Raw genomic sequence first — 15,631 nt, forward strand, 5'->3', positions numbered from 1 at the left:
ATTAAATTATTCCCCAGAGTAAGAGTTATACTCTTCGTTTCATAGCTTTCCTCATGGTTGCACTGCTTCCAGCCCCAGGTTGAGATTTGGAGGGCTGGTCTTATGTTAGATCTTTTATCCAATCATATTCAGCCATCATGTGTTGCCAGGGGTCTAAAATCTGCCCTTAGGCCTTCAGAATCAACAGTGCGGGCGCTTGTAGCTTAAAGTGAATGGAAATGAAAATTTAGTGTCAACCAATCAGCTTTAGAGTTGGCTATTGTACGCCTGCTGGCTGGCTCCAGTGTTACACAGGAGCCAGCTAGCAGGCGTAGTGCGTGCACGTCTTTTGATTGGATTACCAATATTGAGAGGCAGGTCCTATGGGCAGGTCTATGCAGAACCTCAGAACTAGGAAACTGAATTTGATAAACGAATTAAGAGAAAAGTTAGACATTGTAAGGAGAGGTCGCCCGACGCCGACGCTACAAAGCCTGTCACAGGCGGTATAACTCTTACTCTGGGGAATAATTTAATACATATTTGTGGGAAAATATATATATATATTTTTTCAAAATTTCAAAATTTCAAAGTTCCAACAAAAGGGGTTCGTTCGCCACTTTCAAAGTTCCAACTACGAGCGCTATCAATGGCTCACAGGCTCCCTTACAAGCAATGGTGCTTTTGAAAACTTTTGGGGACACCCGAGTGGATCTACAGCTCAACGAACAAGCGCGCAGGGCAACGGAGCTGCACAATGAAAAGGTGAAGAAAAATAGGGAAATATTGAAAAGACTCATTGATTGTGTCATGTTTTTGGGTAAACAGGAACTTTCATTTAGGGGACACGATGAAAGTGCTGACTCCACAAACAAAGGGAACTACGTGGAGCTTCTTTCTTTTCTTTCTGAAAGCAACTCAGATTTACAATACCACCTGTCCACTAACAAAGTGTTCATTGGGACGTCAGGCAAAATACAAAATTACCTAATTTATGCTATTGCTGAAGTGATGGGAGAAGAGATCAAAATGGAGATTAAAAAAGCTCCCTTTGTTGCTGTTATGGTGGACGAGACAACAGATGTGGGAAATGCAGCACAGCTCTCACTCGTCCTGCGTTATGTGACGGACACAGGAGTCAAGGAGCGATTTATCCGATTTGAAGATGTGACAAGCGGCAAGCAAGCTGATGACATTGCCGCTCTTATTTTCCGTTTCTTGGAGGAAAATGAATGTAGTCTGGATAAAGTTGTGGCACAGTGTTTTGATGGCGCAGCAGTCATGGCATCTGGACTCAATGGGGTGCAGGCTAAAGTTAAGGAGAGGGCACCGATGGCCTTATTCATTCACTGCTATGAACATCGACTAAAGTTAGTACTGACTCAAGGAGCCTAAAAACTTAAAGAATGCAAGGTCTTCTTTGCCAACCTCAATGGCCTTTCAGCATTTTTCTCACGATCCCCTAAGCGCACGCAACTGCTGGATGACGGGGTGGCAATATACATCTAGATTGGTCAATGCAGTCTTTGAAAAGAGAGTTGCCCTAAAGGAGCTGTTTAACCACTTACTGGAACATCATGATGACCATGACGGGGATACTGTGCTTATGGCTGATGGATTTAATGCGCGTTTGGATGATTTTGAGTTTTGTTTTTCGCTTCAAACATTCAATGGGATTTTTAATTATTCGGATGTGCTTTTTGGAATTCTACAGAAACAAACTTTGGATGTACAATTCTGCCTGACAAGGGTGAACGAGTTTAGTGACACAATTGAGCGAGAGAGGCGCAGGTTCAGTCAAATCTACGATGACACAGCGCGCATCTCAAGTTCACCCAGCGCACGCAGAGGCCCAGCACAAGGAGACCCTCGCACATACTACCAACAACTCCACAGCAATATTCTGGACAACATTCTTTGCCAGATACGAAACAGGTTTCAAGACCACGAAAAATTTATGTTTCTCTCCCTCCTGGACCCCCAGCACTTTCAGACCTACCGGAAAAAAATCCCGCAAACAGCCCCTCTGTGTCACGGAACACTGTTCGACCTATCCAAGCTAAAAACAGAACTGACTGTAATGTATGCTATGACTGATTTTGAAGGGAAAAGTCCCTCTGATCTCCTTGATTTCCTTAAGCAGAAAAATCTGAATGAGGACATGGGGCAACTTTACACATTGGCATGTGTGACAGTGACTATCCCTGTGTCCACGGCTTCTGTCGAGCGGTCATTCTCGGCCTTAAAGCGAATCAAAACGTATTCCAGAAATGCTACTGGACAGACTCGGCTTTCAGCATTAGCCTCCATGTCGATAGAAAAGGACTTATTGGTGGAACTAAAAAGGAAGAATGACTGTACAACAGAGCCATTGAAGTCTTCTTGAGGAAAGAAAGGAGGAAGGATTTTGTGTTCAAATAATCAGTCTTTGGTGAGTAGGCATACAATGCATTTTATTTTTTATTAAATGTGTATGTATGTTTCGCATTTTATTTCGTTAATATTAAATAGCCTATATATTAACAAAATAAAATGGCAAATAGCCTATTTTGCAAATTATTTGTTTTCTTTCTTTTATTTTCAGTGAATAGTTATGTGTCTTTATCATCACGGTGAAACTGCTTTGGGTGCGACAATGCGCTGTTTAGTGAACACACTGTATTTTTTCTTTTCGGACTTAAAGCTCAAAGTTTGTGGACCAGAAATGGATAGAAGAAGAATATTAATATAACTCTGTTGCACTCGACTATGTTCTTGCCTATTAGTTGAACTGTACTGTATTGTACTCTTCCCCTGCAACTCTCTTAATAAAAATTTCAATTTTTAGCTCTTTATTAGCTAGCTATAACTGGAATGTTCACGTATTGCCAACCAGCATCAAACTGACCATGACCTAACCATTTGGGTGGTCTTAACCAATCATAGCACAGTATGATATGGCGGTAAAATGCATCCAATTATAATTCAGTATGTTTACACATATGAATATTACAGTATCCAAACTGATATGCCATTTTTAGTTGGCTGGATAACCTGCTGACTACCCACAGATGTCCAGAGCGGAGTCTGTCGGTTCCATCTCCCAGCACCAGCGCTCCGATGCCCATGGAGCTGGGAGGTGCTGCGCTCAGGGAGACCGGAGGTGGTTCCTTCATGTGCACCATCTGTGGCCGCAGAGGTCACACTGCTGGTCGGTGCCGGGTTGGGTCCTCTGGGGGTCGAGGCAGCAGGCAGGGCACTCTGGCGTCACCCCAGGTTAGCCGGCACCATTCTTATCCAGAGCCGTCTGTTGCACACATGTTTTTGTATGTTACTTTTCCTGAGTTTTCCCCGCATTCCCAGCATAAAGCGCTCATCGATTCAGGCGCGGCTGGGAATTTTGATTAGTTGATTAGGGAGGCCACTGTTTCCGCTCAGTCTCTTCCTCATTGACTCTCCTGCGTTTCCCGTGGTGCTAGACCTACCCTGGTTAGCCTGTCATGACCCCACTGTTTCATGGCAACGAAGGGCTCTCACGGGATGGTCGCGAGAGTGCTCGGGGAGGTGTCTAGGGGTTTCCGTTGGTGCTACTACGGTGGAAACTCCAGACCAGATCTCCACCGTGCGCATTCTCCCCGAATATTCCGATTTGGCTCTCGCCTTCTCCAAAAAGAAGGCAACTCAATTACCACCCCATCGTTGCAGGGATTGTGCGATACATCTCCTGGTAGACGCTGCACTTCCCAGGAGTCACGTGTATCCCCTGTCACAGGCGGCGGCTATGGAAACATTTGTCTCCGAATATCTGCATCAGGGGTACATTCGGTCCTCCACTTCACCCGCCTCCTCAAGTTTCTTTTTTGTGAAGGAGGGAGGTCTGCGCCCGTGTATTGCCTATCGAGCCCTAAACCAGATCACTGTGAAGTACAGTTACCCTCATAGCCACAGCGATTGAGTCAATGCACGGGGTGCGCTTCTTCACCAAACTAGATCTCAGGAGCGCTTACAACCTGGTGCGTTTCCGGGAGGGAGACGAGTGGAAGACGGCGTTCAGTACTACCTCAGGGCATTATGAGTACCTCGTCTTGCCGTACGGGTTGATGAATGCTCCATCAGTCTTCCAAGCCTTTGTAGACAAGATTTTCAGGGACCTGCACGGGCAGGTGTAGTGGTGTAAATCGATGACATTCTGATATACTCATCTGCACGCGCGGAGCATGTGTCCCTGGTGTGCAGGCTGCTTGGTCGACTGTTGGAGCATGACCTGTACGTCAAGGCTGAGAAATGCCTGTTCTTCCAGCAGTCTGTCTCCTTCCTAGGGTACCGCATTTCCACCTCAGGGGTGGAGATGGAGAGTGACCACATTTCAGCCGTGCGTAATTGGCCGACTCCCACCACGGTAAAGGAGGTGCAGCGGTTTCTAGGGTTTGACAATTACTACCGGAGGTTTATCCGGGGTTTTGGTCAGGTAGCGGCTCCCATTACCTCACTGCTGAATGGGGGCCCGGTACGTCTGCAGTGGTCGGCTGAGGCGGACAGGGCTTTTGGTCACCTAAGGGCTCTGTTTACCTCGGATCCCGTGCTGGCCCATCCGGATCTCTCTTTGGCGTTCACAGTGGAGGTGGACCAAGGCTGGGATAGGAGCCGTGCTCTCTCAGCGCTCGGGTACACCACCGAAGCTCCACCCCTGTGCCTTCTTCTCGAGGAAGCTCAGCCCGGCGGAGCGAAACTATGACGTGGGGGACCGGGAGCTGTTGGCTGTCATCAAGGCTTTGAAGGTGTGGAGACATTGGCTTGAGGGGGCAAAACACCCTTTTCTCATCTGGACTGACCACTGCAATCTGGAGTACATCCGGGAAGCGAGGAGACTGAATCATCGCCAGGCAAGGTGGGCCATGTTTTTCACCCGTTTTGTTTTCACCCTTTTGTACAGACCAGGTTCCCAGAATGTCAAGGCAGACGCACTGTCCTGGCTGTATGACACAGAGGAGCGGCCCATGGAACCCACCCCCATACTCCCGGCCTCCTGCCTGGTGGCGCTGGTAGTATGGGAGCTGGACGCGGACATTGAGCAGGCGTTATGGGCAGGGCCCGCTCCTCTCCAGTGTCCCGCTGGGCGTCTGTACGTTCCGTCTGCTGTCCGTGACCGGCTGACCTATTGGGCTCACATGTCACCCTCTTCTGGTCATCCAGGTATCGGTCAGACAGTGCGCTGTTTGATTGGGAAGTACTGGTGGCCCACCTTGGCTAAGGACGTGAGGGTTTATGTTTCCTTCTGCTCGGTGTGCGCCCAGTGTAAGGCTCCTAGGCACCTGCCCAGAGGTAAGTTACACCCCTTACCCGTTCCACAACGGCCATGGTCTCACCTGTCGATAGATTTTCTCACAGATCTCCCCCCTCACAGGGTAACACCACGATCCTGGTCGGTGTGGACCGTTTCCCCAAGTCCTGCCGTCTCCTTCCTCTGCCCATTCTCCCTACGGCCCTACAGACTGCCGAGGCCTTGTTCACTCATGTCTTCCGGCACTACGGGGTGGCTGAGGATACAGTGTCTGACCGAGGTCCCCAGTTCACGTCGAGGGTCTGGAGAGCGTTCATGGAGCGTCTGGGGGTCTCGATCGGCCTTACCTCAGGTTTTCACCCCGAGAGTAACGGGCAGGTGGAGAGAGTTAACCAGGATGTGGGTAGGTTTCTGCGGTCTTGTTGCCAGGACCGGCCGGGGGAGTGGGCGGCGTTCGTGCCCTGGGCAGAGATGGCCCAGAACTCGCTTCGCCACTCCTCCACTAACCTCTCCCCCTTCCAGTGCGTACTGGGGTATCAGCCAGTTCTGGCTCCTTGGCATCAGAGTCAGACCGAGGCTCCTGCGGTGGACGACTGGTTCCGGCGCGCGGAGGTTACATGGGACGCCTCCCATGTTCACCTTCAGCGCGCCGTGCTGCGCCAGAAACCCAGCGCAGACCGTCACCGCAGTGAGGTCCCGGTGCCAGGTCTGGCTCTCGCCCCGAAACCTGCCCCTCCGCCTGCCCTGCCGGAAGCTGGGTCCGCGGTTTGTGGGGCCGTTTAAAGTCCTGGGGAGACTGAACGAGGTGTGTTACAGGTTACAGCTCCCACTCGATTACCGTATTAACCCCTCAATCCATGTGTGTCTCCTCAGGCCGGTGGTGGCTGGTCCGCTCCAGGGGTCTGAGGTGCGGGTGGTTCCTCTGCCCCCTCTGGACATCGAGGGGGACCCGGCGTATGCCGTTCGCTCCATACTGGATTCGAGGCATCGGGCGAGGGGCCTTCAGTAACTCGTGGAATGGGAGGGGTACGGTCCCGAGGAGAGATGCTGGGTTCTGGTGGAGGATGTGTTGGACAATTCAATCATGCAGGAGTTCCACCCTCTCCGTCCGGAACGCCCTGCACCTCGCCTTCCTGGACGTCCCCGAGGCCGGTGTCGGCGCGCTGCTGGAGCCCCGCGTCAAGGGAGGGGGGTACTGTCACGACTTCCGCCGAAGTCGGTTCCTCTCCTTGTTCGGGCGGCGTTCAACGTCACTGGTCTTCTAGCAATCGCCAATCCACCTATCATTTTCCATTTGTTTTGTCTTGTTTTCCCACACACCTGGTTTACATTCCCTCATTACTTGACGTGTAAATAACCCTCTGTTCCCCCCATGTCTGTGTGTGGAATTGTTTGTTGTAAAGTGTATGTGCACTTCAGACTGGTTTGCAATGGATTATTTCAACCCATATTTTGTTGTTCTGGGAGCCGTTGGTTTTTTCCTCATTAAACTGCTTCGGTTATTACCCAGTTCTGCTCTCCTGTGCCTGACTTCCCTGCAGCCCGTTACGCACCTCTTACAAGATCAATATCTTAGGTTTTGTACCATTGATTTTTCCAAGCGCTGGGATGCGCAGAACTTAGAACGTGCAGAACTTAGAACGCGGAGGTAATGAAATGCCCAGGAAATGGCACAGAAAATTTGAGCCGGTCTCTCCATAAAAGTCAATGGCCACACACCAATACATGGATTTGACAGTCAAACTATTACTTAAATAGCAGTCAACTGTTGTTATTCTATAGAGGGTCGTGATTCGTTTAGGTTAACTAACAAAAAAAGTGGTCTGGTCCCTTTTCCATGATGGAAGCCTCCCAAAATCAACATCCAACATTCCAAAACATAGATATAAGCCTTCAAGTACTCATCTAACCAACTTCTTCAGGGTCAGCCAGGCCCCTTGTCGCCCCCCAGGCGCCCTGAAACCCAACCCCCATAAGAAGAAGCCCAAATACGACCTGCCCTTGCCCAGTATACATACAAGGTCAGGGGGACAACACTGGTTTTTCGTCTTGTAGTTAAACTTGTTTTATACACAATTTAAAGGGATAGTTCATCCCAATTACAAAACTACTTAAGTTGAGTTTACATTTCATCCAATGCATCCAAAGTGTACATTAGTCTTTCCTTGTTCATAACATATTTTTTCGTCCCTTTCAGATCACAGCCATGTGTGGGCGTCAGGCTTGTAAGAGACATGAATTATATGTGAGATTCAGTGAACAAGGCTGGGTGGTGAGATTCTATCTCTCTTAACTACTCATTGTACTGAATAGATAATCACGAGCTAACATTTTACCATCTTATTTGCTGTAACACACAGTATTTTTAGAGAAGCAAGGCATTTGTGTAGGATGTGCATTGTAGAGTATGTTCTTTGGATTGTTTATCATGTATTTCTCATTGAAAGAGTCTATTCTAGTCATTCATCTAATCTTGTCATTCGATTTCTATGGTATTTCTCTCCATTAGGACTGGGTATTGGCTCCTACGTGTTAGTCTGCCTTCTACTGTGATGGAGAATGCCTCTACCCTCTGTGTTCCTGCATGAACTCCACCACCCACACTGATCCAACTAGTGGTCAGTATGCACTACTACACCCTCTCTCACATGAACGCTAACATTACTGGTTTCAGTTGGAAAGATGGTAAATGGTTCAGACATTAATGGCAAATATGAAAAACTAAGATACCCAAGTTACCGGAGTCTACAATGGCAGACTGTTAATGTAGAGTAGGGATAGGGAGAAGTAACATTCAAGACTGAAGCAATTACCCCCTCTAGTGGTAAACGTTATACTGTACCAGGTTATTACACACACTGATAATACAAAACATTGAGGACACATGCTCTTTCCATGACAGACTGACCAAGTGAAAGCTATGACCCCTTATTGATGTCACTTGTTGAATCCACTTCAATCAGTGTAGATGAAGGGGAGTTAAAGAAAGATTTTAAAACCTTGAGAGAATTGAGACATGGATTGTGTGTGTCATTCAGAGGGTGATTCGACAAGACAAAAGATTTAAGTGCCTTTGAACGGGGTATGGTAGTAGGTGCCAGGCGCACCGGGTTAAGTGTGTCAAGAACTGCAACACTGCTGTTTTTTTCATAATCAACAGTTTCCCATGTGTATCAAGAATGGTCCACCACGCAAAGGACGTCCAGCCAACTTGACACAACATGGGCCAGCATCCTTGTGGAACGCTTAGTGCAGCTTGTAGAGTCCATGCCCCGACGAATTGAGGCTGTTCTGAGGGAAAAAGGGTGTGCAACTCAATGTTAGGTAGACGTTCCTACTGTTTTGTGCACTCAAGTGTATGTAGTCCTATATGTTTTTAAATAGTACAGTATCACAAACCACAGTACAAAACCATATAAAGTGTGGGCCTGTAGTATCTGTAAATCAACTAAACATTGTTTTTTTATTTCCATATGCAGATAATAAAGCATCATTGTTCATGTAATAATCTAATATTAGCATTATACCTCTAGGAAGAGGAAATGGTCATAAAATCAAATAGATGAAAAGACGGAAACAAAAATGTTTTTGAACTACAACTTATTTTATTTAAAAATGTCAAATTCAGTGCAAAGTAATGTAGTGCATTGGTGTCTGGATCCCTCTTGGGTGGCAAAGTGTCACAAGAATCCTGTGGGGAGAGAAAACAAGGGAATACATTGAATTAATGGGTGTTAACTAATCAGGGATCAACAAAGCACTTCAAGTCCTTAATTCCTTCAAAAGAGAGAGAGAAGGAGAAAGGAGTATGGTCCCTGCAGTAGAACTACATGCTGGCCATGAGGTTCTCCAAGTGGTACTCCAGGAGGCTGGAGAGCTCCGTGACCAGAGACTCTGGGTTAAAGTACCAGGCCAGCTGCTGGCCAAACATGTCATCTAGCAGAGCCATCAGCCCACCCTGAAGAGAACACCACACAACACATAGAAAATGGCTCTGAGTTACTAGCTTATCAAGAGGAGAGAGACAATTAGAAATACTCCCCCTAAAATTACATTGGAACCTGAAATCAAGATGTGTTATGCTGGCTTCAAAGCTCTGCCTATATATGGTCGTGCCCCCTATGACCCGAAACACACCTCATTCGCCTTCCTCTGGGTGTCAAGAAGACGTCAGAGGAGAAATTCTTTGTTTATCTGGTACTGACGTGAAATAAGACCTATTTCTTTGGCGTGACCGACAACTTCCGGTTTGCTGATTCGCACGAGTTGGAGCTGCGATTGTGTACTGTTTTGCTGGCGTTATGGATGAAAACTATCTCCGTGTCGAATTTTGTTTGATACATGTGACCATATCATCGTAATGTATGTTTTTTCAATATAGTTTAATCAGATTATTTGAATTTTTTTGGGAGTTTTGCGGTGTTCCGTTGTCACAATTTATTTACATTTGAGAGATCTGTGCCACTCGACCGGTACCTGTGCTAAATGGAGTGGGAAAGGAAGATTTCTGAACGGAACCAACGACTCATCTTGACAAAGGACACTTTGATCAACATTCTGATGAAAGATCAGCCATAGTAAGACCCAATTTACGATGTTATATCATATCTGTTGTGCATGTGAACTGACCGTGGGCGCCTAGCCGAATCTGCCTTGTATAGCTATGCTAATTTAGCGCTACATTTTGTTTTCGTTATAAAACATTTAATAAATCTGAAATATTGTTTGGATTCACCAGATGTTGGGCTTTCAATATCTGTACGCTGTGTATTTTTCTGAAATGTTTTAAGATGAGTAATTCGTTATATGACGTTGGTCTCTGTAATTGTTCTGGCTGGGTCAGCACTATTTCAGATTGCAGCTGCAATGTAGAACTGTGATTTATACCTGAAAAATGCACATTTTTCCCCAAAAAAACTATGCTATACCATAAATATGTTATCAGACTGTCATATTATGAAGTTGTTTCTTGGTTAGTGGCTATATATATTTTTATCTAGTCGAATTAGTGATAGCTACTGACGCAGGAAAAAGCTGTTGGGAGTAAAAAAATCGTGTCCTTTGTTAACCATGAATAAGGAAGTAAAAAGGAAGTACACTAAGAATATGGAAGTAAACAGGAAGTAACCTCTTGACTCTTACATTGAGCAGCAGCAGGTATCTGTCAGCCTCTGGCTCCATGTTGGCAGCAGTGGGCAGGAAGGAGTACAGGAGAGCGTACAGACGCTCCACAAACCCACCGGGGTGCTAAAGGAAACAAAGGAGGAGAAAAGAGGAGAGAATAGAAGAGAAGAGGAATTTAAGTGAAACTGCTAATAGATATCAAAACATGTACCAGTGAGATGCTACTTACCACCATCAGGGACTTCTGAGCTGTCATCATCCCAAACAGCACCAGCTCAAAGACGACATCTATCATGTTCACATGATGGATCTAGGACAAGAAAACACGTTTGGAGAAAATAGGAATGATTTCATATAGATCAGCTACTGTGATGTATAAAAGACATGCATGTGGAAGAACTCAGTGAGACTTGAAAGAGTTAATGAACTCACCTTTGCCTCAGCCAGCTCCCTCTCAATGTCATTCCGCTTGGAGGGGTCACTCAGGTAGTCCACAAAGTCGTTATAAGTACGGATGAACTTGGCCTCGTCCTATGACAAAGAAAAGAGCATCTTAGTGAACAGAACACATTTCCCCTCAGGGACGCTCTCTTTCCCTTGAAAGAGAATGAATTAGTGAGTTACCATGTGGTTGGCCTGAACCAGTGCGCCCAGGAGGACCTTTCCCGCCACAAACAGATGGTTCCTGCTCAGGGTGGAACCAAGCAGGGTCTAGGGAAGAGTTAGGGTGAGGCATCTTCCTCTAGGAGACAGAACAAGAAGTCACAGAGAGAAAAAGAAAAGTGGGTCCACTCACAGTGAAGGCCTGGCGCAGGGAGACGAGCCTCAGGGCGATGTCCTCGACTCTCTTGGTGGTAAGGTAGAGGCTGTGAAAGGGAGGGAATGGAGCATGTCAACCATTAGAGTCAATGGGGGATAACAGCATTATGACCACTATCCTTCAGCATCTGACAAGCCCAGACTACACAGACATTTAGAGGAACTCACTTTAGCAGAGGAACCTCCCTCTCCTCAGGCAGCAGGTCCTCCTCCCAACCCTACGACAACAAAACAAGCATTCAAAATCAGTGACCAATGCAATGACATAACAAACAGTCGGTCAATGGAAGGATCTTAATGCTCCTAGTCAATAGTATGTGTGTGTAACGTCTGACCTTATAGCAGTTGTGGCCCTCAGGCTCTGGGTCAGTGAACTGCTGAGTGGTGGGCGTAGAGAAGGAGGCAGCCTCCGACCACGCTGAAGAGGAGAGAAGCCCGTCCAGCCCCATGTGGAAAGTGGCGTACACCACTGAGACATCAGTCTGCTGCTCAAAACACACAACACACCTGTTTACCACACACACGTTATTAGAAAACACACCAAATCTAATGCAAAAATTCCCAGTAATGTCTAGTCTATATACATAGGAAATCGTTTATTTACCTGGTAGCAGCCAAGCGTCACGTCCACAGACGTCTCGTGGCGGAGGTGAGACACATAGTGGGTCACCCTGCCAGCCACACGCTGACAGAGAGAGAATACATGTTAAGGCCAAATGGAATAAGTGAAGAAAAATCTAATGTAATAATATTTCAGTAGTATTTACGTGTTACCTGGATCCAAGTGATGGACTGCACTTTGGTGGCACAGTAGGGGATGCCCTTTGGACAAAGCTTGGCTGTCTCCTTGGAGATGGCCCACACCAGTTGAGTCTCCAGGCCTCTCACCCTACTAATGTGGTGCATCCTCACCACCACCTGCTGTTGAGATAAACAACAAGACAACATCAACAAAACCACTTCAGCAATCGCTGTGACACACTGACAATGTAGATTCAGGAAGTTACAAAGACACATACCTGGGATCCCCCACGCATGTAGGTGATGATGGGGCTGATGAACTGGAAAGTTCTCCAAGCTTTAACCACCGGACCGGCATTGTTCTGCACATTACAATACATTCATGTTGGAAACTGTAAACATAGTAACCGTGATGTGACTGCGTGTGGGGGGTCTCTTACCCTGATCACAACAGGCCCACAGTACAGGGGGCTGAACCTAATCGGAATCAACTGCCAATTGCCAGTGGCCTCCTAAAGCAGAAAGCAGACAAGAGATTTGTTTCATGTCAAAGAGACAAAACTTGAATATCTGGGATATTTTTCAAACATAAAACCCCAAACTTTCAGAAAATTGTACCTCAAGGATAGTCTGCACATCTGGCACATCAAGGATGATAGCAGCATTCTGGACATCAAGGAGGACTGGCAGCTGTGGAACATCTGGCACATCATCCAATGGCACATCCAACTGGACCTCATCCAGGACAGTTGTTTCTAAAATGAGGAACATTGGAATATAAAATAAACAATTGTTAGGACATAAAACGTAGCAAGATTGCTAATACTAGCTAGCTAGGAAGCAAAAGTCGATCGCTTAGCAACAGTTACTAAAGTTAATGTTAGCTAGCAAGCTAGCTAGCTACAACATCTCTAGCACAAGCATTTTTGCCAAGTCTGAATTATAGAAATACACAACATTTCGCAAATTATAATGACATTGTTAAATGTAGTAAAATAAGAGTTTTAAACTCCACATACCCTCTTCGAAGTCGCTGTCCACCTGTCGACAATCACGAATCCTGCAAAACAGAAAAAGACAAGAAAAACAAGCCACAAATGAATTTGAACAACCTACTCCTGAAAGTATAGTCTTTGCCACAGTGGGCAATAAAGTCTTTTGGAGGACATATTGACCAAATTCAGACAAGGGGGGCCACAGCCCACGAGAAAAAAGCACTGAAGGCTCTACACTACCGGTCAAAAGTTTTAGAACACCTACTCATTCAAGGGTTTTTCTTTATTTTTACTATTTTCTACATTGAAGAAAAATAATGAAGACATCAAAACGATGAAATAACGCATTTGGAATCATGTAGTAACCAAAAAAGTGTTAAACAAATCCAAATATATTTTAGATTCTTCAAAGTAGCCACCCTTTGCCTTGATGACAGCTTTGCACACTCTTGGCATTCTCTCAACCAGATTATGAGAAATTCACCTGGAATGCATTTCAATTAACAGGTGTGCCTTCTTAAAAGTGGAATTTCTTTCCTTTTTAATGCGTTTGACACAATCAATTGTGTTTTGACAAGGTGGGGGGTATACAGAAGATAGCCCTATTTGGTAAAATACCAAGTCCATATTATGGCAAGAACAGCTCAAATAAGCAAAGAGAAACAACAGTCCATCATTACTTTATGACATGAAGGTCAGTCAATATGGAATATTTCAAGTGTAGTTGCAAAAACAATCGAGCGCTATGATGAAACTGGCTCTCATGAGGACCACCCCAGCAATGGAAGACCCAGAGTTACCTCTGCTGCAGAGGATAAGTTCATTAGAGTTACCAGCCTTAGATATTGCTGCCCAAATAAATGCTTCACAGAGTTCAGGTAACTGACACATCTCAAGATCAACTGTTCAGAGGTGACTGTGTGAATCAGGCCTTTATAGTTGAATTGCTGCAAAGAAACCACTATTAAAAGGACACCAATAATAAGAAGAGACTTACTTGGGCCATGAAACACAATCAATTTGTCCTTTGGTCTGGAGCCCAAATTTGAGATTTTTGGTTCCAACTGCCATGTCTTTGTGAGATGCGGTGTGGGTGAACAGATTATCTCTGCATGTGTATTTCCTACCATAAAGTATGGAGGAGGAGGAGGTGTTATGGTGTGGGGATGCTTTGCTGTTGACACTGTCTGTGATTTATTTAGAATTCACACTTAACCAGCATGGCTACAACAGCATTCTGCAGCTATACGTCATCCCATCTGGTTTGGGCTTAGTGGGGACTATCATTTGTTTTAATAAATTATTATAAAAAAATAAAAACTATTGTTTGTTACTTTTACACCTTTTTCGTGGTATCCAATTGGTAGTTACGGTCTTGTCTCATCGCTGCAACTCCCGTATGACTCGGGAGAGGCGAAGATCGAGAGCCGTGCGTCCTCCAAAACACAACCCAGCCAAGCCGCACTGCTTCTTGGCACAATGCCTTCTTAACCCGGAAGCCAGGCGCACCAATGGGTCGGAGGAAACACCATACACCTGGCAACCCTGTCAGTGTGCATTGCGCCCAGCTCGCCACAGGAGTCGCTAGAGCTCGATGGGACAAGAACATCCCTGCCGGCCAAACCCTCCCCTAACCCGGACGACGCTGGGCCAATTGTGTGCCGTCCCATGGGTCTCCCGGTCGCGGCTGGCTGCGACGGAGTCTGGACTCCAACCAGGATCTCTAACTGCACAGCTTGCCTTAGACCACTGCGCCACTCAGGAGAATTAAATTGTTTTTCAACAGGACAATGACCCAACACACCTCCAGGCGGTGTAAGGGCTATTTTACCAAGAAGGAGAGTGACGGAGTGCTGCATTAGATAACCTGGCCTCCACAATCCCCCGACCTCAACCAAATTGAGATGTTTTGAGATGAGTGGGACCGCAGAGTAAAGGAAAAACAGCCAACAAGTGCTCAGCATATGTGTGAACTCCTTCAAGACTGTTGGAAAAGCATTCCAGGTGAAGTTGGTTAAGAGAATGCCAAGAGTGTGCAAAGCTGTCATCAAGGCAAAGGGTGGCTATTTGAAGAATCTCAAATATATGATATGTTTTGATATGTTTCACACTTTTTTGGTTACTACATGATTCCATTTGTGTTATTTCATAGTTTTGATGTCTTCACTATTATTCAACAATGTAGAAAATAGCATTTTCTTCTTTGACGCACCTTATGTCTAAACTTCTTTACAGTGAAATGATCTTGATTGGTGATCTCAACCGGTGTTGGTTAAAGCCGGTGTCTGATGATTTAAAAATGTTTTGTAATTCTATGAATCTTACCCAGTTGATTAACTCACACACTCGCCCAAATCTTAAATGCTCAGATAAATCTACCCTGATTGATTTGATATTAACAAATGTTCCACATAAATATTCTGCGGTTGGTGTTTTTTGTAATGATTTAAGTGACCATTGTGCTGTTGTTGCTGTTAGAAATACTAAGGTTCCTAAGACAAACCCACGTTTTATTCGTAAGAGAAATTTGAAGTGTTTTAATGAGCAGGCTTTCTTTCATGATTTGTTTTATTTTGACTGGAGCAAGATTGAGCTTATCCCTGATGTGGAAACTGCCTGGATATTCTTTCATGATGGTTTTTTCCAAATAGTAAACAAACATGCCCCGTTCCGCAGGTTCAGGGTTAAAGGGCGGGATAATCCATGGTTTTTC

The 15,631-nt window shown here is 45.7% G+C and overlaps 1 protein-coding gene and 1 long non-coding RNA gene across 2 annotated transcripts; both read right to left on the bottom strand.

The window, feature by feature from the left end:
- Positions 1–3,027: 3,027 nt before the first annotated feature.
- Positions 3,028–11,631, bottom strand: LOC120041110 (the record flags this gene model as incomplete). Its single annotated transcript, XM_038986077.1, has 9 exons — positions 11,518–11,631; positions 11,351–11,400; positions 11,160–11,229; positions 10,988–11,074; positions 10,796–10,894; positions 10,593–10,673; positions 10,382–10,486; positions 8,871–8,930; positions 3,028–3,143 (listed from the first exon to the last, which is right to left on the bottom strand). Coding segments are annotated over exons 1-9 (782 nt in total), but the record flags the coding sequence as incomplete, so codon positions are not given.
- Positions 11,632–12,079: 448 nt separating this feature from the next.
- On the bottom strand, positions 12,080–12,571 carry LOC120041109. Its single transcript, XR_005475829.1, has 4 exons — positions 12,542–12,571; positions 12,364–12,435; positions 12,202–12,285; positions 12,080–12,103 (listed from the first exon to the last, which is right to left on the bottom strand). It is a non-coding gene; the product is annotated as an uncharacterized LOC120041109 (long non-coding RNA).
- Positions 12,572–15,631: the final 3,060 nt, after the last annotated feature.

Source organism: Salvelinus namaycush, unplaced genomic scaffold (genome assembly GCF_016432855.1).
Source record: "Salvelinus namaycush isolate Seneca unplaced genomic scaffold, SaNama_1.0 Scaffold4075, whole genome shotgun sequence".
In the NCBI taxonomy this organism is placed as follows: domain Eukaryota; kingdom Metazoa; phylum Chordata; class Actinopteri; order Salmoniformes; family Salmonidae; genus Salvelinus; species Salvelinus namaycush.